General features: G+C 43.7%; 2 protein-coding genes across 5 annotated transcripts; both read left to right on the top strand.

The window, feature by feature from the left end:
• The first annotated feature begins 224 nt into the window (after positions 1-224).
• LOC150047853 (H-2 class II histocompatibility antigen, E-S beta chain-like) lies at positions 225-5,996 on the top strand. The gene is made up of 4 exons (XM_090355230.1): positions 225-636; positions 3,010-3,291; positions 4,162-4,272; positions 5,107-5,996. Exons 1-4 carry the CDS (start codon positions 225-227, stop codon positions 5,118-5,120), a joined length of 819 nt encoding a protein of 272 aa, XP_090211356.1. The 3' UTR covers positions 5,121-5,996.
• A 5,603-nt stretch (positions 5,997-11,599) lies between these two features.
• Positions 11,600-21,544, top strand: LOC150047854 (DLA class II histocompatibility antigen, DR-1 beta chain-like). Of its 4 annotated transcripts, none has more exons than XM_090356029.1 (7): positions 12,999-13,072; positions 13,526-13,592; positions 14,522-14,788; positions 16,722-17,003; positions 20,232-20,342; positions 20,987-21,010; positions 21,282-21,544. In XM_090356029.1, the coding sequence occupies exons 3-7, from the start codon at positions 14,530-14,532 to the stop codon at positions 21,293-21,295; spliced, it is 690 nt and encodes a 229-aa protein (XP_090212155.1). In that variant the 5' UTR covers positions 12,999-13,072; positions 13,526-13,592; positions 14,522-14,529; the 3' UTR covers positions 21,296-21,544. The 4 variants fall into 4 exon arrangements, with proteins under 4 accessions (XP_090212153.1, XP_090212155.1, XP_090212154.1 ...); XM_090356028.1 differs by lacking the exon at positions 12,999-13,072 and adding an exon at positions 13,256-13,290; XM_090356030.1 differs by lacking the exon at positions 12,999-13,072 and adding an exon at positions 13,314-13,374.
• Positions 21,545-21,992: the final 448 nt, after the last annotated feature.

Consider the following 21,992-nt stretch of genomic DNA (forward strand, 5'->3'; position numbering starts at 1 on the left):
GATATTGAATAAAAGAAATGAGAGATGGGAGGAACGGCCCGTGTTGTACAGGGAATGGATGGAAATGTCCAGGATTTGTCCATTTCCTGGGCTCTTGGTGGCCATGGTAACTGCCAGGCTCAGCCCAGGTGTGCCCAGACCCACCCTGCACCGATCTTGCTCCTCCCAGCCCACCCTTCCCTGCCCTGCCCTGTCCGCCCTGCACACAGGTGGCTCTGTGTGTAATGGGGTTCTCTGGGGTCCCTGTGGTCCCATCTTACATCCAAACCATTTTGGAGTTCTGGAGAGGAGCTGATCCTCCAGGAGTCCGAGTCTTGTGGTCAGAGGTGAAGAAGGCCGGGCCTGTGACGGCTCCTGTCCCCGCAGCGCATTTCCTGCACCAAATGAAAGCCGAGTGTCATTTCCTGAACGGGACGCAGCGCGTGCGCTATGTGGAGAGACACGTCTACAACCGCGAGGAGCACCTGCGCTTCGACAGCGACATCGGGGAGTACCGCGCCCTGACCCCGCTGGGGCGGCTGGAGGCCGAGTTCTGGAACACACAGAAGGACATCCTGGAGGACGCGCGGGCCGTGGTGGACACGTTCTGCAAATACAACTACCGGGCTGTGGGCAGCTTCGTCTTCCTGCGCAGAGGTGAGCGCGGGCAGGGCGGCCAGGGAGAGCAGAGGCGGGCAGGTGTGCGGGTGTGCGTGCGTGCACCTGTGTGCATGCATGTGAGCCCATGTGTCTGCATGACCATTTCCGCTCTCAGCACGAGAAAACTCGGAAGTCAGAAGCAAACACAGAACAACAAAACAAACACAAAACGTCCCGCCTTGACCTCCCTCTTTTCCTCTTTGGCATGGCTAAGGATTGAACTCCAAGCCTCGCGCTTGTGAGACCGGAGCTCTACTGCTTGAGCCAGCACACCACCTCCTTGATTATTCTAAAAGAAGGCCCCCACTTTCTGCCTGGGCTGGCCTGTGAGCCTTCTGTCATTAGGATGGGTGATGGTTCCCTTCCTTCTTCCAGGTTTCCAGGAAAATGACAGGTCCTCGAGATCCACTCATGAAAAGGCACTTCAAGAGTGTTGCACAAACACAGAGTCTCACAAGAGGAAGGCTTTAGCAAGGATTTATTTGAGTATGACAAGGATAAAACAGGGAGAGCTGGGCACGGTGGCTTACGCCTGTAATCCTCAATACTCAGGAGGCTGAGATCTGAGGATGGTGGTTCAAAGTCAGTCCGGGCATTAAAGACTGAGACAATTCTCTCCAATTAACCATTAGAAAATGGGAAGTGGTGCTGTGGCTCAAGGGGTAGGGTGGTAGCCTTGAGCTGAAGAGCTCAGGACCTGGGCATTCAAGAGTTTAAGATGGCAGCTGTTATCTGTGGCCCGTATTCTCTCTGGTGGGTCCCACATGGGTGTGGCCCCTTTCAGCTCCTGACCATTAGATGATGGTTCTGGGAGGCCAAGATGGGCGCTGCTTATCTTCTAAAACATGGAGATGGTTTTGAGCCTATTGAAACATGGAGACAATTGAGGAGCTTTAGGGAGGACTTCTTTTTCCCAAGTTCATTTCCCTCCGTCTACCACTACCCCCTGGCAGAGTTGGCCGGTTTTTATGCTTTGATAGGAAAGGGCAGACTGAGCTAGCCTGCTTCAGCTTCCCTTCCTTGAACTCGACACCTACCAGGATGTATAGTGACAGGGAAATGTGAACTGCGTTGTCCTTGTCTCTTTTTAACTTCCAAGTCTCACTCTTTCCATATTTGTTTAAAACAATGTAATTTTTTTTGTTGGTCTTGGGGCTTGAACTCTGGGCCTGGGCATTGCCCCTGGACTCTTCAGCTCAAGGCTACTGCCCTACTCCTGGGCCTGGGCACTGCCCCTGAGCTCTTCAGCTCAAGACTACCACCCTACCCCTTGAGCCACAGCCCCATCTCCTGGTTTCTAGTGATTAATTAGAGATTAGAGTCTCATGGTCTTTAGTGCCTGGGCTGACTTTGAACCTCGATCCTTAGATCTCAGCCTCCTGAGTAGCTAGGATTGCAGGTGTGAGCCGCTGTGCCCGGCTTGTTTAAAACAATGTGATTTGAAGGTCCTCTCATCTCTCTATCCTGTCTCAATTCCACACGGGTTTCCTCATCTCACTGGGAATGACAGGTTCACACGTTGTACCCAGGCTAGTGCTTAGTGAATATAATAGGAAAGTTTTTTTTCAGAGAAATATGACAGAAAGAGAGCTTGTGCCATAAACATGCAACAAGAATACAGCACATAGCTCATCCCAACCATCTTTCTCCACACAGAGCTTGGTCTTGGGTTAAATCCAGACAACTGAGTCCTTGAAGACAGACTTTTGATCTGTCACTCTCCTTTCTTGTTCCTGTGAGGTCAAAGATTAAGAGCCCATCTTTTTTGTTATTAGATTTTTTTATTAAAGAATTTATTAACGTTGATTTTTACATCATATTTTAAATGACAAGTTTAACATACAGGTGATCAAGGAGGGAATTTCTATTTACAATCACTGGGACTTACTATTTAGAACTTAATCAAAATTAGGGTAAGGGTTTCTATGTCATAGAAACATTAATTTATGAAATAAAACATGTCTATAGAGTCATAGGTTTTTATGTCTATATAGTTATGTTTATATTTCCATTACCATGTTCATAGCACTGGGTATGCAGTTATTGAGTCCTTGCTCTTGTACTCTTTGGATTTAATAGCTACATATTAAGGATACCATGCGCCTTTTGTTAAGAGCCCGTCTTTATATCTTAATTCTTTGTTTTCTTACTTCCACATTCTTTTGTAGCCTCCTACCCTTATTTCATGGTCAGCTGGTCTTCCCCCTTTATCCTGCTATCTGCAAATCCCAGTAGGCCTGCTTTTCCATGATTGGCTGCTTTTCCTCTAACTCATAGCATGGGCAGGAACGATTATTGAACAAACACAGAAAGGCGGAAAACCCAGAGGATTGTGCCGCCTTGTGACTTCTTCTGCCTTTTCTTCTCTAGTGAAGCCTGAGGTGAGTGTGTACCCCACCAAGGCTGAGTCCCTGCAGCTCCACAACCTCCTGGTGTGCGCTGTGAATGGATTCTACCCAGGCCACGTTGAAGTCAGGTGGTTCCGCAATGGCCAGGAGGAGGAGGCTGGGGTGGTGTCCTCAGGCCTGGTGCGCAATGGAGACTGGACCTTCCAGACCCTGGTGATGCTGGAAATGACCCCCCACCAGGGAGACGTCTACACCTGCCACGTGGAGCACCCCAGCCTGGACAGTCCTGTCACTGTGGAGTGGAGTGAGTGACAATCTTGATGACTTTTCTGATTGCTCATGGCTGATGGAGACCTGGCCTGCTCCTGAGTGCAGGCTCCTCTCCCTGCACCACATCCTCAGGATTCTCCCCACCCTACATTCTCCTTTATTCTGGGTTCTTCCATCTGCATGGGTCACTTAGGGTCAGGAGGCTAGGAGGTGTCTAGAAACACCCATGAGCCACGGGGACAGGATTGTGTCGATCAAGACAATGTTCTGAAACCACCTGTGACACCAGCTGTTACTTAAGTGCACTGGGTTGTTCACTGCGAGCTGAGAAGAGTATCAATTCAGGGTCTTATCTGACGTGAGAGTTGTCCAATCACAGCTGTGTCTGATTAGCTCTGTCACCATGACCAACTCTGTAACATGACTGAGTTCCACAACCTTCACAGACCAGGTGACTCTTCGTCTAGGTGCCAATTATGTGACTCCAGTGTATAGACCCTTTAGTTACTAAGGGTTATGAGTGTGTGTGTGAACATGCTGGTACTGGGGCTTGAACTTAAGGCCTGGGTTCTTAGCTTCTTTGCTCCAGGCTGGTGCTGTACTACTTGAAACTCACTCTACCACTTGAACCACAGCTTTAGGTGGTCAATAGAAAGAAGAGCCTCACAGACCTTTTTCTGCCTAGGTTATCTTCTACCCACAACCCTCAGATCTCAGGCTCCTGAGTATCTAGGATTATTGACATGAGTCACTGGCACCTGTCTCAGCATGAATTTTAATTTTGTTCCCAGGAATGGCTAATCTCCTTCATGTGAGCAGGCATCACAAGAGTCTGAAGCTTAGACTCCCATGAGGAAATCTGTGTTTCTGTACACATATAACCAACCCTGCCTTGTGTTTTCAGAGCCCCATTCAGGATCTGCTCGGGGCAAGATGATGAGTGGAGTTGGGGGCTTGGTGCTGGGGCTGCTCTTCCTGGGAGCAGGGCTGATAATCTACCTCAGGAACGGAAAAAGTAAGGAACCTTCTGGGGCAGAGAATCACAGTCCAAGATGTTTTGGGGTTTTTTTTGTTTTTTTTTTATTTGTTTTTAAGGAGGATAAATATGGCTTGACTGAGGTTAGTTTGGAGGACATCCATGGGCATGTGTGAAGTTTCCTTTTCTCACATGACTTCAGATGTTAAGGAAATTCTAAAACTATCACCAGAGAACGCCTGAGGTCTCTCATGCTTCATAAAAGCGTGTCATGGTGTCTTCTAAAAAGGAGAAAGACTTGTAAGATGAAAGTCTTGCCAAGGATTTATTTTAGTAGAACAAGGTTGAAGTCAGGAGAGCTAGAGAGAAAAAAAAATTGGGCTGGGAGTTTGGCCTAGTGGTTAAAGTGCTTGCCTAGCATGCATGAAGACCTGGGTTCGATTCCTTGGTACCACATACATAGAAAAAAGCCGGAAGTGGTGCTGAGGCTCAAGTGGTAGAGCTCTAGCCTTGAGAAAGTCCAAGGACAGTGCTCAGGTCCTGAGCTCAAGCCCAGGACTGGCAAAAAAAAAATTTCCTGTTCCCCTGTACAGGAAATAGCAGCTGTTGTCAGCTGTCTGTATTCCTTCTGAGCTGAGAGAACACATGTGTTCATGTCATCTGACAGGCCCCACCCAGGCAACAGGTCTCAGTGGTTAAGACAGGCACTCGTTAATATGCTAAACAATGGTACTATCTCTGGTCTTCCGGAAACATGGGCTGAAGACCAGTTGAAACTCTTCCCTTCCCCTTTCTACAAAGAAGCTCTAATAGAAGAAGAGAAGCCATGTTCTGAGTTAGATATGGAAACCTTCTGTCTTCTAACATCTGCAGGACTCCTGAGCTGAAGTGAAGATGGACAGCTGAGAAGGAAGGACCTCTGTCCCTATCTCTCTTCATGAAATCACTCCAGCTTGGCTCTAATTCTTCAGAGAGAACTACTGCTTTCTCAGGGACCTGGCTCCCGCCTGCCTCAGTGCTCAGGAGATGTTTGTCCCCCTGATGGCTCCTCAGCCCCTGCTCCTGAGCTGGAAACACCAGTGGGGACCACAAGATCTTCTCTGCACTCTCTCCTGAGCTCTTTGCAGTCAAACCTTCTGCCATTCCCCATGGCCGTATCTGACCTGGCCTTGTGACACAATACTTGGTTATATTTTTTTCTCAAATAATCATGGAGAGAAAAATCGTGTTTCATACATTGTCTCAAAAGAAATAAAAATATGGTTTTATAATTTATTTTTCTATATTTTGAGAGAAAAAGTAACTCAGATACATCCTTCAACATTATTCTGAGTTGGTAGCAAATTCTGAATGAATCCAATTTCCACTTAATTACAATAGCTAACCAACCATTTTCACAACTTCATAAACTGTGGAGCTCGGTGTGGTGATAACTTTTTTATAGTTAAGGAATGAAGAAAAATAGTATAGATTTTTTAAATGTAAGACCTCTGCCCTTCATTTTAAAATGAATGTTCAGGCCAGGAGTGTGGCCTAGTAGTAGAGTGCTTGCCTATTATGTACTAAGCCCTGGGTTCAATTCCTTGGTACCACATACACAGAAAAAGAAGTGATGCTGTGGCTCAGTGGTAGAGCTCTAGGCAGCACAAGGACAGTGCCCAGGCCTTGAGTTCAAGCCCCAGGACCGGCAAAAAAAAAAAGGATGCTCAAAATGAACACATTCATTCTTCTAAACCTTCACATCCACTTTAGATGATCAATATTCATTGTCGTGTGTCCTTTATGAAATTAATAAAGTAAAATACAGATACTTTAAGTCCAAGATTTGGTATTCTGTCTTCATCTGATATCTCTGGTGTTCATTTTATTGGTGGCACTCAGGTAGAAACTGTTGAATCGAGTACATACCAACTGATTACCAGGCTTTCTTATGTCATTCCTTAGCCAGAGCAGGTGAAATGGAATAATAAAGGGATATATCCTCAATAAAATGCCAAAATCATAAATGAAGGACCGATTGAGGGAACAAAAGTTTCCCACAATTATTTTGATGTGTCTAAGGCTGATTCTGAGTACTTCATCAAGCTATAATTCCTTTTCTTTAGAGGGTGGTCTTTCCCTGTTGCTAAGCTAAGTGCCAAGATTCTTTTGGGGGGTTTTTTGTTTGTTTGTTTTTCTTTTATTTTTTATTTATTTATTTTATTTTTTGCCAGTCAAGGTTTGAACTCAAGGCCTGAGCACTGTCTGGGCTTTCTCAAGGCTAGAGGTCTACCACTTGAGGCACAGCGCCACTTTCAGCTTTTTCTATGTATGTGGTACTAAGGAATCAAAACCAGGTATTCATGCATGCTAGGCAAGCACTCTACCACTAGGCCCGGCCCCAGGCCCCAGGATTCTCTTAAAGCCTTCATTCCACATGGCTGGGCTCATCTCCTCACAGTGCCTATCTGTATCCTGGGGCCACTGAACTCGGTGACAGTAGCAAATGCACTAGAAACACTCTCATTCACGTAACTAACTACCTTTGAATAGTTTGTCAGCCTTGCCCCTAAATGTTAAGGAGAGGAAGGTGGGTGAATGCACACATAATATTCAATATACACGTGTGAAAATAGACCCAGGTAAACTGAGAGGATAGATGGGAGTTGGAGAAATGGAGAACAATGATCTAGACCTTTGTACTCATAAAGTGACCTGTTGAGTTAAAACCCCTTTGTACAGCTATTTAAAGTTAATTTAAAAATTTAAAAAACTGGCCTGGAGTTTGGCCTAGTGGTAGAGTGCTTGCCTAGCATGCACGAAGACCCAGGTTCGATTCCTCATTACCACATACACAGAAAAAGAAAAGCTGGAAGTGGTGCTGAGACTCAAGTGGTAGAGCTCTAGCTTTGAGAAAGTCCAAGGACAGTGCTCAGGCCCTGAGCTCAAGCCCAGGACTGGCAAAAAAAAATTAAAACCTTAAAACTAAGTAAAATACAAAGAAAATAGACAGGCACTGGTGGATCATGCCTGTAATCCTAGCTACTCAGCAGACTGATATGAGGATCAAGATTTGAAACTAGACTAGGAAGTTTGTGACACTCAAACGAAAATGCTTGAAAGATTGCCATGCCTTCATTTCAACTGTGAGAAGTTAATTATATATCCAATCTACAATACCCAGTCAAGGCACAGTCACCACAAAAGTCAACCTGTCCTCGTGTGGAATCATTTTCTCTCCATTCTCTTTATCCCTAAGCCCATCCACACATGCAGTCGACAAACGTGCTCTGTCCTCAAGTATCAAGTGAATGGAACAGACCGATGCCTCACCTGCTAGTACAGAAATGACACACCATGGCGGGTCAATTCAAGTTGTTCAGCTATAACTGGATCAGGCTTTTCACATATAGAATTGAAAAAAAAAACACCTTTTAATGATGTCAGTTCTGAGTTTTAGAAGACCTACATAGTGAATCTGTGCCCAGCAACTGGCGATGTCATCCACTGCTAACACGCAGATTGGTTTTGCCACATTGAAAACACCCAATCCAGCACCGAAGCAATGGATACCTTGATTCTCATTACTTGGGGTGTGTATGGAGAAGTGTCATAGCTCTGACTAGATAAAGATAATCCATTCCTCTTCTCCTATTGTGCAGCATGATGTGCCTGTGGCTTGACTTCCTAGAGGACCTACACGGCAGCTCAAACTATGATAATGATGAGAGGGAGTCACCCTGGTGTGACCAGGGATACTCCAAGTCCACACATGACGGGTAAATGAGCTGAGTATTCACTGGGTCATTGTTTCCAGGCAGCATCCTTTAAAACATGTGGTACTTTTTTGTTTTAGATAGCCACAGGATCTGTGATGATGTTGTGGTCTCTGTCACATGTGAGATAATGCCAAGAGAAGTCTTCTGTCATCTTCTCTTTCCCCCAAAGCTCCAGGGTGTATGACATCTGTGTCTGCCTGGGACACAGGTGCTCTGATGGAAGGCGGGGTTAGAGCTCCTGCTTCCTCCTCTGGAAACCATTCTGTAACTGGGGAAGAAACCCTAATACTTCACATTGTCCTATCCACAAGGAGAATCTATGAGTTGTTCCAGGCACCTTAAAGTACTTAAGTTATATTATAAAAAAATATATTTTGATTCTTTTCATACAAACACTTTCTTCTTCATTATCGAACTGGAAACCACAAGAAAGAAATTCAAATTGTACAGAATAAATTTTATGAAATTCTGTTTTGGTAATCTCAATGTAGCAAAATGTTAACAGTTCTTTATGATTGGAAGTACATGCCTGAATAAAGTTCCAGAGAGTTACAGAGACTATTAACTTTTTGTTGTATTGGAAATCAATAAGCACTGTGAGAAGTAATGTACCTACTACCTGAGGAATGTAACTGCAACCCCTCTATATATTATCCCAACAATAAAATAAAAGAAAACAAAATCAGTAAGCAGGCCAGACAAATTCACTATTCTATAGATTTCTGGCAACTTTCATGGTTTCTTTAATATGTTCCATTTCCCTCAATTTGCCTTATGTGGCAAATTGTATCTCATCCTCAAACTTCACTTTCCCCAGATTTACTTGGAAAAAGTAGACTCGTGCTTTTCTAAAATGCAAAAATTCCTAATTTTCACAGTATTGCCAGATCCCAAGAGGGTCAGAAATCGGTGTCAGATCTATATATGTTATGAGACATCCCTGATGGAAATGTAGAGAAGGGTTTTAAAAACGACAGCGAAAGAGGAGGAAGAGTGATGCTGGACTAATCCAGAACAAGGAGAGGGGGTGTGAGAATGAAGCTGTGGGTGGGGCCAGAGATGGAGGGAGCCTTGTTTGAGGTGAGTCCTGAGACTTGTGGGGAAGGGAAAGTTGCAGGTCTGTGGTTGGGGTAAAAATTGAGGAGAGGTGGCATGGAGGAAGTAAAATATCTAGCAGATTCAGTGGGTTTCGTCTGCATACCAAGTATATGACACAGTGAACAGCTCAAATGGTTTGAGTTCATGTTTGATTTTTTACATTCAACTATATTTGCTTGTAAATGAAGATAATGTTTTTTAGAATTTGGTCAAAATTAGCACATGAATGACTCAGAAAAGATTTAAAACAATTGAAACAAATGACCAAAAGTACATCACTTTAAAAAAAAACAAACTTAAAAAGTGGAGTTGGAGGCATGGCTTAGTTGGTAGAGTGCCAGCCAGTGAGTGGTAACATCAGGTACTGAGAGTCAGTCTTACTCTTATATCTAAAACTAAAAAAAAGAAAAGAAATTAAGAATCTAGAAAAGTTAATCAAAGGTTCATTTGATCCTTGCCTAAAATATTGTTTGACTCTAATTTCAAATCAGTGTATGGATCTTAAGACTCATAGATTTCATTAACATACTATTTTTAAAATGTGCAGTGGGTTTCAGAGAAAGGGATAAGGTAGAGAAACTGGAGCTTTCTGTTGTGTTCCATCTGAAATATCCATTTCAAATCAGATATCAGTTGCCAAGTTATTTCAGAGCCTAATCATTTGAATTAAATTTCTCCACTGCCATAGACATTTTATATTGTTGTTTTCATTATGATTTTGTGGTACTGGAGTTTTCAACAAGGGCCTTGTACTTGCTAAGCAGGAGATCTGCCACTTGAGCCATGCTCCAGCAGCAGGTTTTATTTAAGGAAATTGAGAATTTAAACTTTCCATTTCTAAAGTTACACATAATTCCAAGAAAATCTTCCTGTGGAGCAGGGCACAATGGCTCACGCCTGTAATCCTAGCTACTCAAGAGGCTGAGATCTGAGGATTGCAGTTCAAAGCCAGACCGGGCACCAAAGAACATGAGACTTGTCTTCAATTAACCTCTAGAAAACAGGAAGTGGGACTGAGGCTCCAGGGGTAGGGTGGTAGCCTTGAGCTGAGGAGCTCAGGGACAGTGCCCAGGCCTAGAGTTCAAACCCCATGACAAAAGATAAAAAGAAAGAGAGAGAGAGAGAGAGAGAGAGAGAGAGAGAGAGAGAGAGAGAGAGAGACAGAGACAGAGACAGAGACAGAGACAGAGACAGAGACAGAGACAGAGAGACAGAGAGAGAGAGACAGAGAGAGAGAGACAGAGAGAGAGAGAGAGGGAATCTTCCTATTGGAATCTAAGAAGGTGGTACTGATGTCTGTTCTGCTTGACCTATGGTTGTAAATGAACTCTGACTTTCTTCCCTCACATGAAGAAACAATTTACCTCATCTTATCTGAGACCAGTGATATAAGGTAGAATGAAAAAAAAATATATGGTCCAAATATTCAATGAAGAATCTGCTGAGGGTAGCAGGTACTCTGGTGTAATTGACATGACTTTCCTTTGACACATTTTGATACATAGCGGTTTTTCTCCAAAGTGGGGCAATTCCAGGGTTGTTCAGTTCCCCAAGACTGGTGACCTCGCCACATGTGGCACTGTTAATGAACTAGCTGAACTTCTGCTATCTGCAGTCACATACAACCCAACTGAATCCCCAGTGCAGCATATTCTAGCTTGGAATCTTGCAAAACTTGTTTAGTACCATTTCAGACTCTCCATCTGGAGAGATGAAAAGGGTACTTACCCCTACAACGATAAAATTAACCAGAATAAGAGGTATACAGAGCTCTTAGGACAATTCTGAGTACAAAGTAAAACATGCACATCTCAATAGATTGTAGAGACTTTTATTGCAGCATGCTAAATTTTGCTAGCACAAATAGGGAGACAATGATTGACTGACTCCTTCTCAGAACCATGGCAAAATGTGAGTTGATGTTGAATTTCATGTGTCCATCGAGAATTTATGTCACTGCATTCCTATTAATACCATGTGGAATAATTATCTAATGGTAGGATCATATTTCACGAATCACACAATTTTATTATACAGTATATCATTATTATTATATTAGTATCATTATTTCATTGAATCACCTGAACATTCAATAATTAACTAGCAATTTTTAAAAGTAGAGGAGGAGGAATAACAGAAAGGAACACATCTTCATAAAATGAGGAAGTCATCCTGGATTTCACACTTATTCTTATGTCAGGTAATTATCCTAAAGCAGAATTATTGTGTCAAAGGCTGGCTTTGGATCAACACAGATGGCTCACCAAAGAGGGGTCTCAGATGCAACTAGATTAAAAGCTTTAAAAAAAAAAAGTACCCGAGTCAATCCTTTTAATGCAGGAAACTGGAAGTTTCAGAAGAAGACCTTCACCCTGTATTTTTAACCGCCAACTGATGATGCTATCCACTGTTGACCCCGATTGGTTCTTCAGTGAGCACTAAAGAAATGAGCACCTTGGCTCTTATTATTTAGGATGTAGGTGGAGTCAGGTCCCAGGGCTCACTCACGAGGCTGGTCTACAGCTCTGGCACCCCTCCTCTCCTCCTCTCCAGCATGGTGTGCCTATGGCTCCCCGGAGGCCCCTTCGAGGCAACTCTAACCATGATGCTGATGGTGCTGAATCCACCTGTGGCTTTGTTCAGGGACACCCGACGTAAGTGCACGCCTCAGCTGCCACTGGGAGTGGGGAAAGAGAGGGAGATAACTGCCTCGTTTTCTTTGGGCCTTTTAAAGTTTTCAAGCATTCCCCCCACTCATGGCCATTTGTGTTCATCATGTGAATCTCCAATTATTTCTACACAGGGAAAAAAAGGAGCCTGGATGTTTGTCCTCTCTGAGATCTATGTCTGGGGGTCAACATAGAGGCCATTTCTTCACATCCTCTCCACCTCCACTGCCAAATGAAGCATCTCCAGCCTTTGATTGTGTCTTCTTAGGGGGTTGGGAGGCCTTGGGACTAAGGATTTAGATGTTAAAATAATTTCCCATCCAACATTTTTCTTTATAATGTTGAGTTATCCTGGAAGAAGAGAAAAGTTTCTCTGGAGGCGGTGGAGGTTATCTCCTAGGAGATCTCGTGCCATGTTTTCACAGCAGGATCTGTGATGGTGGAGGCTGGGTGAATGAGGAGGAGGTATGCTCCATTGTCTCCTTTTTCTTTCTTAGATCTAGAAGTCCTGGATCGTTGAAGGTCTATCTCCCACAAAGTCATGGTGTAGGAATACTGTTTCATCAAATACTTACAGCTGTGCAGTATGGTTGGACTCTACTTAAGTGTCCAATAGCTTCTTCTTCATTCTTCTCTGAGGTCTCACCAGAATGACCTTTATTGCCCATATTTCTATGAAGTCTCATCAGAACACTTTAGTATACTCTGTCAATCAGTATTTATTAAAAATTCAAGAACAGAGAGGCTTTATTTAAAATAACAATAAAAAAAACTATTTGCAAATCCAGAAGTCACAACCCTTGAAAGTGTGTTGAGAAAGGAACAAAGATAGGGCTGAGTTTACCCAGACAAATTTCCTATCTAGTTCTCATTCTGGTCTACTTTATGCAAATATAGGATGCCATCATGCCTATTCCTGATTTTGATTGATTTTACATATGACTTTTTCTATTGGTCAGGTTCAGAGAGCAAAGCAAGACTTTTGGGAGTCTGTTCATCTTAGCAGCTGAAAGAAAGACATGGATGCCTTTATGGTTCCTCCAAGAGCACAAGAGTATTTTGTGAGCCCCCTCAATCAGCACATGGCTAATTAACTCCATTCTGAGTTTAAACCAAGATAGCTTCCCTTCTGGGGGCTGTAGCTTTTTGAAAAATATAAGAGTTAGGGCTTTGAACCAGTAGCTGCAGTCCCAGACAAAGCTGTGAGACACTTCGATTTTCTAGTTTCCAAGGGGTGTAACTTGGCTTGTGGCTACAGCAGCCATGGGTTCTGAAGATGCAGGATGCTAAAGGAACTGTCTTCCACCCAGCAAGGTGCACGCCAACCCAAAGCCTCTGGTTGCAGCCAGCATAAGGGGCATTTCCTAAGCAAGCTCTTGTGTTGGCATTGCTAAGATCTAAAGCTCCTTCTTTGGAGCGGAGCTGTCACTGTGAAACCAGTCAGCTGCCGAAACTGTGCTGAAAGCCTGCAGCAATGACTGTTAGTAATGACAGTTAGAACTGCTTGACAGCTGCCATGGCTGGGCTTGCTGGTACTTTCCCACTTCTGTAGGGTCTCCATCCCCCCACTAGGGAGTTGGGGTTGAAGCTGGGATTTGTTTTGTTCTTTCCTCTAGGTTGGTTTTGGGGGTTCTCAGGGGTTTTTTTTCTTTGTTTTTGCTTTATTCTCTGTGCTGCTTCAAGTTTCCACCCCTTACTTGCTGACTTACAGATTTGCTCTGTGGATCTCACTTTTTCCTTTGTTGTTCTGCTTCTTTTCTGTGGCAGAATCACAGTAAGGCACTCGGATTCAGTGATGTTGGCTGCTATCTATCCAAAAAATCTTCCACGAAGTGTACGTACTGGTTATCCACTGGGACAACAAAGCTTGATTTTTTTCATTGCTGTCAAATACTTGTTTCTGCTTTATTTATTAAACAAAGCAATGATACAATAAAGATATCTACTTTATTTTTTTCACTTTTTAATTGTCTTTAAGTAGTTGTACAAAGCGATTTCAATTCAACATGTCAGTCTGTGAGTACAATGCATCTTAACCAATGTCATCCCTTGAATCGTTTTCTAATATCTTTTTATATAGCTATTTGGAGGATTAAAAAGTATGCCATACGTGAAGCATTAGAAACATTGCCTGCTGGTAGCTGGCTGTCAGTGACTCATCCCTGTCATCCTAGCTACTCCGGAGAGCCATGGTTTGAAGCCAGCCCAGTGAGGAAAACCTGTGAGACTCTATCTCCAATTAACCACCAGAAAACTGGAAGTGGAGCTGTGGTTCAACGTAGTAGAGCACTAGCCTTGAACAAAAGAACTCAGGGACAGCACCCAGGCCCTGAATTCAAGTCCTACAAGTCACAAAAAGAAAGAAGAGAGCAGAAGATGAAAAAAAAAAAGGAAAGGATAGGAAAGGAAAGGAAGATTGCCTGCTGCTACACTATTTACTTCTCCTGTACAAGCCATTATTATCCTATCCAGACATTTCCCCATGGATGCTGTCTCAAAAATCTCTCTCAAACTCCATTATTACAGTTCTATGTATCAGGTTTTTCTTGCACTTTTGCACATTTTTTTTCAGCTTTGTGGTACTGAGGGGTGCACTCTGGCTACCGCAGGCATTTTGTGCTTAATTGGAGATAGAGTCTTGGGGACTTTCCTGCCTAGGTCAGGCTGGCTTCCATGGATCATCAGACGTCAGCCTCCTGAATAGCCAGGACGACAGGCGCCAGCCCCCAGCCCCCAGCTCACACCGTGCTTCTGTCCTCACAGCACACTTCATGGAGCAGTTGAAGGCTGAGTGTTATTTTCCCAATGGGACGGAGGGAGTGCGGAGCGTGACCAGATACATCTATAACCACGAGGAGTTCGTGCGCTTTGACAGCGATGTGGGGGTGTTCCGTGCCCTGACTGAGTTGGGGGGACCTATCGCCGAGGAGCTGAATAGCCAGAAGGATGTCCTGGACAATTACCGAGCCTCAGTAGACAGATGCAGAAATAACTATGCGCTGGTTGACATATTCCTGTCCACGCGGAACCGTGAGTGTGGAGTCATAGCAGAATGACTATAAACAGTGCATGTGTGTGTGTGTGTGTGTGTGTGTGTGTGTGCCTCTCACCTTCCCATCTTTCTTTTAGGTGCACATTTCTTGGTCTGTGTATCTTTATAGCATTGAAATGATTGCCAAACTGGCTTTTGAATGATAACTTCGTGGCTTATCAGACTGAGATTACTGTTCTTAGATAATGTTAATAGTATCTGCTGACATATTCCTTTGCATAGTTAAGGTAATTTGCCAGGGAGTTCTTTTAGTTTGATTTTTTTAAAAATCTTTTCCATTATGACACATATTCAGTTAAGAACTTGACTTCTTTTTTTTTTAATTTCTGTGTTTTTGATTTCTGTGTTTCCTAAACATGGTTCACTTTTATTAGGCAATTATTACTACTCTGAGAATCATTATTGTCTATTATCTAAAGGTCCTAAGTAGTTTATGGAGTTTCTATGCAATAAGATCACTAGTTGCTCCAGCATTTTCTTTAGATTATGGTTTATATTTCTACTACTTTCTATATTGAGAATCTTAACAGTTCTATTTAATTTTAAAAATCCTGCAAAGTTGCTAGTTTTTTCCAATCATTTTTCTATAATAGCTTTTTTGCACTTTTTTTTTTTTGCCACTCTTGAGGCTTGAACTCAAGGGTCTGAGCACTGTCCTTGGGCTTTCCTCAGGCTAATGCTCTACCACTTGAGCCACAGCTCCACTTTGATTTTTTTTCTGTGCATGTACAGCGAAATCAAATCCAGGGCTTCATCCATACTAGGCAAGCACTCTAACCACTAGGCCACGCTCCCAGCCTCTCTTTTGCACTTTTTGAATTTTTATTTTTTATTGTTACAATAAAGGTGATACACAAAGTGGTTACAGTTACATAAATCAAGTAGTGAGTGCATTTCTTTTTGGACTCCCAGCTTTCCATATTATTGTTAAGTGCTGGTCTGTGAGAGTTTCAGTTCAACATGTCAGTTTATGAATGAGATGCATCCTGCCCAATGTCACCTCTTTCAATGACTTTTGAATGTGTTATTTTGTTTCCATTGAGCATGGTCTTGTGCAGGGCTGTCCTCACCACAAAGCACACATCATCAGTGAGTGCTGAGTCCAAGGTCCTGGTCATGAATGTCGATTCCGGAGACTCGGAAGATGATGTCTGTTCTAACAGTAGACACGCATGCTTACAAAAGAAGACTGAGCTCAGTACAGATCTAAGAATTCTAAAACTTTGCCCAGGAGTTTGGCCTAGTGGTAGAGTGCTTGCCTACCATGCATGAAGACCCAGGTTCGATTCCTCACCACATATATAGAAAAAACTCAGAAGTGGTGCCGTGGCTCAACTGGTAGAGCTCTAGCCTTGAGAAAGCTCCAGGACAGTGCTCAGGCCCTGAGCTCAAGCCCCAGGACTGGCAAAAAAATGAATAAAATAAAAATATAATTTTAAAAAAGAACTTTAAAATTTTCCTCTCCTCAGGACTCCTAAGAATTCACCTCTATGTGATTTTGCCTCTTAGGACAAAACTATTTCTGATGTGATTTAAGATGAATGGTTTTTAGGTAGCATTTAAGAGCCATCCACACTGCTTTCAGTCATATTTCTCTCCAAGTAAACAAGGGTCATAAATATGGAACATCTATTGAAGGCTATATTACTGTCACTGCTTTGTCATTCTGGACATTCTCCTATCATAGCCACACTATGTGCTTTGCAAACATTTGAACCTATTGCAATGTTACTTCAAGCTATGAAAAAAAAAACCTGCAATTTTTACTAACCCTTGTCGAATTGAATGGGTTCTTGCTATATAGACAGAATTAAAGGTCACAGCAAGCTTTGAGGAGGCTGGAGATTAGCGAAGCAAGGAACCATGGAAGACTGCTGTATCTCCTGCGTTCTCTCTGCTTTGCTCTCCTAGTTATGCCTGAGGTGAGCGTGTACCCCACCAAGACTGAGCCCTTGCAGCCCCACAACCTCCTGGTGTGCGCTGTGAATGGATTCTACCCAGGCCACGTTGAAGTCAGGTGGTTCCGAAATGGCCAGGAGGAGGAGGCTGGGGTGGTGTCCTCAGGCCTGGTGCGCAATGGAGACTGGACCTTCCAGACCCTGGTGATGCTGGAAATGACCCCCCACCAGGGAGACGTCTACACCTGCCACGTGGAGCACCTCAGCCTGGACAGTCCTGTCACCGTGGAGTGGAGTGAGTGCAGTTTCCCAGCTTATAAATTCTATCTGTGTTAGGACTCTCCTCTCCACACACCCTATTTTCACTTGCCCGTGTTCCTCTGCTTCAGCGCAGATGGATGAAGTAGCCCTGTCACTGTGTTGATCAAGGCTCTAGATGTCCTTTAGTGATAACCTCCTTGATTGCTTCCAAGTAACACTTGCCGGGCTTGCCTACATAGTTAAACGCAGACAAAACCATGACAGTGGCATGTTGAGCTTTACTATCAGACCCTGGAGCCAAGAAGGTACCTTGCGCTCTGAAATTCGGTGAATATAAACCAAGTCAATTTCAATTTTATCATCCTGACTAGAATATACATCTTTCTTTTTCTTTTTGCCGGTGGAGGGACTTGAACTCTGGGCCTGGGCGTTTGTCCCTGGACTCTTCAGCTCAAGGCTACCACTCTACCCCTTGAGCCACAGCGCCATTTCTGGTTTTCTGGTAGTTAATTGGAGATAAGAGTCTCACCAACTTTAGTGCCCAGGCTGGCTTTGAACCACAATCTTCAGATCTCAGCCTCCTGAGTTGCTAGGATGATAGGTGTGAGCCACTGTGCCTGGTGTATATACATCATTCTTCAGACCGAAATCATAGCTATTGGCTTCATCTTCCTGCTCCCCACCACTATCACACACAGTCTCCCAATAAATAGTACTCTGTGCAAGCTAGATCTGTCAGCACCATTGTCCAGCTGGCTCCTGAGGAGATTAGAGAACAGTTACAACCGGAAAGAGATATACATCTCATTTAACCTCTAATCTGGCTGACCGACGGAAAACTGAGACCAAGTCTTGAACATATAGCTTGCTGCCTTGAGTCTCAAGAAGAAATGGAAGAAAAAAATGGATGCAAGTAGAAGAAGAAATGAAGAGAAAACAGATACAAGCCAGATGCAGCCAGAATCGGATGCAAAGAATTGAAATTCATGAGAAATGAGGTGTGAGGGAAAAGCTAAGGTTAAAGGGATATAGAACTCCGGGTGCCAATCGCTCAGTCTGTAATCTTAGCTAATCAGGGGGCTAAGATTTGAGGGTTGTGGCTCAAAGCCAACCTAGGCAGGAAAGTCCTTGATCGCTCAGTCTGTAATCTTAGCTAATCAGGGGGCTAAGATTTGAGGGTTGTGGCTCAAAGCCAACCTAGGCACAAAAGTCCTTGAGACTTTTGTCTCCAGTTCACCACCAGAAAACTGGAAGTAGAGCTGTGGCTCAGGTACAGCACCGAGACCCTGAATTCAAGCCACATGACAGAGGGGGGGAAATGGCTTAGGTGTTTTCTGGGTGAAAACATCTTTCTCCAAAATCATACCTGGCAGTCCTAACTCTTAGCACCCCAGAAGGCAACCGATTTGGAAACAGCATCTTCACAAGAGATAATCGAGTTAAAAGAAGAGCCGTATGTTGGGCCCTAATCTAAGATGACTGGAAGTTTTATAGAGAGAGAAAGTTGGATGCTGAGTAATACACAGTGAGGGAGGAGAATGCAAAGACCCAGGGAGAATGCTGCCCACAAATCAAGGAGCACCCCAGGCTCCTGGAAGCTACGAGAGAGCCCCTGCCCAGCGAGATGCTCCCTCACCATTTTCAGACCAAACTCACTGTCAACACCGCCATCTGAGCCTTTGAGGCTCCAGACCTCTGAGATATTTATTCACTGTCTGTTTGCCAACTGGTTTGCAAGACTTGGTTACCATCCTAGCTGTCAGGTGGACAGATATACAGGGTGCTAGAGAAACCATGATTGAGATTTGATGTTCTGTTCATAGAGCCCTGCCTGAGCCATTAGGAAAGCCGGATGTAACTTAGAGAATGACTAAAGACTTGGAGAATCTGCGTTCACTGAGAGGCAGAACAGTTGCACATTCCCTAACTGACAGCGCCTGATTCTGTGACATGGCTGATATGATGCTAACTGCAGAAGATTATACTGTTCCAGACTGTGTACCTGTGCACAGAGCATGAGCTGCCAGCCCCTGTTTGATATGTTGCTCTGGACTAACCATGAAATCACTACAGGCAGTGGGCTAGTTGGGTAGGACCAGTTAGGATTCCGACATGAATGTGAGATACCGTGTAAATCCTTCTCATCCCCCTTACAGTGAATATTGTATAAACTTTCAGCAGACTTCTGGCCTTTGGGCTTTCATGACTCATCTAGCTCAAGGCCTGTACCCACTCTGCTGGACAGGAGAGACTGAGATGTTTGCAAGCAGGAAGTAGTTGAAGAAGTAAAGATTTGGAGTAGACCAAGCATGGCAGCGCAGTTAGATCAAGATCACCAGTGCAGCAGATGGCATGATTTGGGTTTTCTATCAAGAATACAAACAAAAGAAACTTACAGGTTTTTGGTCCTAGTTCTGGAAGGAGCTAAAACAGCAGTTTCTAGAAGCAATAATGAAATACTACAGGTGTAACCACTGACAGAGTTTATTTGGCACAGTGTGGACTGACTTACCAATAGTGGGGTAGACTTGACTTATTTGTTTGCTCTTGGTGCCATTAATGGGAATTAACTTCAGAGCTGTCTCTTAGCTTATTTGCTCAAGCCTAGCATTTTGTCACTTAAGCCACAGCTCTGGGAGGTTAATTGGAGGTAAGAGGCTCATGGACTTTCCTGCCTAGGCTGGCTTTGAACCATAATCCCTAGCTTTTGGCCTCCTATGTAGCTAAGATGACAATTTATTACTGCTTAGCTGTGTTGTTTATTGTAACCTGTGACGAGGAGAGATACAGGGGCCTTCCTGACACCCAAGAGAGCTAATTTCAGCTATGTTTTTCACCCATGATAAATTCTTCATCCTCACTACGTCTCAGACTGTTTGCTTAACAGGTGATATTTCAAGACAGCCATAGTTAAGTTCACAGCTTGAATCATATAGTGACTCAGTGTGATTTTAAAATGTTTCTTGAACAGCAATATTCACAAAACATCATATTGGAAATGAACTTTACAACTTGGGTTGGGAGGGGATTGGGAGGGAGAGGGAAAGTAGGAGAAAAATGAGAAAGAAAAAGAAAACAATGGTCAACAAGAAATGTACTCATTACCTCTTACTTATGTAACTGTAACTCCTCAGTATACCACCTTTACAATAAAATAAAATAAAATACATTAAAAAGGTTTCTCCTGAGATAGGCTTCTTCTAGTAGGTCTCAAGCTGCCAGGGTCTCCATTTGGAATAAAAATCACTAATTCTTATCCCAGGGGCCAGGTCTGGATCTGCACAGAGGAAGCTGCTGAGTGGAGTCGCAGTCTTTGTGCTGGGTCTGCTCTTCCTTGGGCTAGGGCTGTTCGTCTACCTCAGGAATCACAAAGGTAAGAAATACATCTTTGCCGGGTATGAGTGACCCATGCCTGTAATCCTAGCTACTCGGGAAACTGAAATCTGAGGATCATGGTTCCAAGCCAGCCCAAGCAGGAAAATCTATGAAATTTTTGACTCCAATTATCCACCAAAAAAGTTGGACGTGGAGCTGTGGCTCAAGTGGTAGAATGTTAGTCTTGAGCACAAAGAGCTCAAGGACAGGGCCTAGATCCTATATGTAAAGAGACACATATATGCATGCGCATATATGTATATCTGTGTATACATACATAGGTAGCTATATATGTCTCTGATGAGATTAGTTCTCAAGATATCTATCAGTGGCCCTGTATGAAGCCTTTCCTTAAGTGACCTCAAATGTCCTAGAAATTTATAATCAATGGTTTATAGTTGACTACGTTGAAACGTTAACCAGCCTAGAAATATCAACACGAGAACCTGTAACAAGTGAAGGAAGGAAGGGTCACTCATCACTGGCTGTGAGTGACAGAAGCCTCCTGTCACGGCTCTCTGCCTCACTTGGGTGGACTGTGGTGTTGAAGGAGTCTCGGGCAGCAGATGTGAGTTGAGGACTTGAATTTGGAGACCGCTCACCTCCGTGTTTGTAATCCTGTCTCTCTTGTCCCTTTCCTAGGACACCCTGGACACCAGCCAATAGGTAATACCTCTTCATCTTCTCTCAAAAATAGATTTTCTTCTCTTGAAACAGATGGTCACCATGACAAAAAAAATAATGGGGAGAATTGAGCAATTCGACTAAACCTTCTACTCACCACTAATAAAAAGTTCTGGGTGCCAGAGAGACACTGCCTTAGGCAGAAGCCTCTACGTGGTTCTCTTCTTTCTACAATGGTGGGGGGGGGCTGAAATGAGAAAGGAAGTTGTTTGCAGGATTCGGTCCGGGAACATCACTGCCCTGTCTCCTGCAGGACTCCTGAGCTGAGCAGAGGTGACAACACTGACGGAGGGACATCGGTCCTCACCTCTCCAAGTCAGAACTATGCTTCTTGCCTGGCTCTCATTCATCCAAGCAGAGAGTGTTTTCTCAGGACCTGGTTCTCTCCTGCTCAGTGACCAAGCAGGTGATATCCTTTCTGAGGGCTTCATCCTCCAGTGTCCCAGTACCTTCTCCACATCCTCTCATGGATGCTTTGCATTCTCATGATGCTTGAACTGAGAACAAACCCTAATAAACCTGAGTGTTTCTGATTAATTTCCAATTTTTTTCTTTTCATATATTTTTATTGTAATTAATACAAGGGTTACATTATATTTGCTAGATAGGAGGTGCATTAATTCACATACATTGATACCCTTTCTCATGTCTTGGTCCCCATTTCCCTCCCCCCCACCCTAATTTCCAATTTTTTAAGATACATTCAGCAGTCAGATATTTTAGGATGGAAGTGGTATGTGTATGTGTGTGTGCGTGCGTGTGTGTGTGTGTGTGTGTGTGTGTGTGTGTGTGTACATAGATTGGTTCGTTGTGGGATTTGAACTCAGAACAATTTTGCTCAGAGCGAGCACTCTACCACTTTGAGCCATAGCTCCACTTCTAGTTTTTGAGTAGTTAATTGAGTTTAACAGTCTCGTGGGGACTTCTCTGCCTGGATTGGCTTTGAACTGTGATCCTTAGGTCT

This window comes from Megascapheus bottae, chromosome 22 (genome assembly GCF_031878675.1).
Source record: "Megascapheus bottae isolate mThoBot1 chromosome 22, mThoBot2.hap1, whole genome shotgun sequence".
NCBI classification, from domain to species: domain Eukaryota; kingdom Metazoa; phylum Chordata; class Mammalia; order Rodentia; family Geomyidae; genus Megascapheus; species Megascapheus bottae.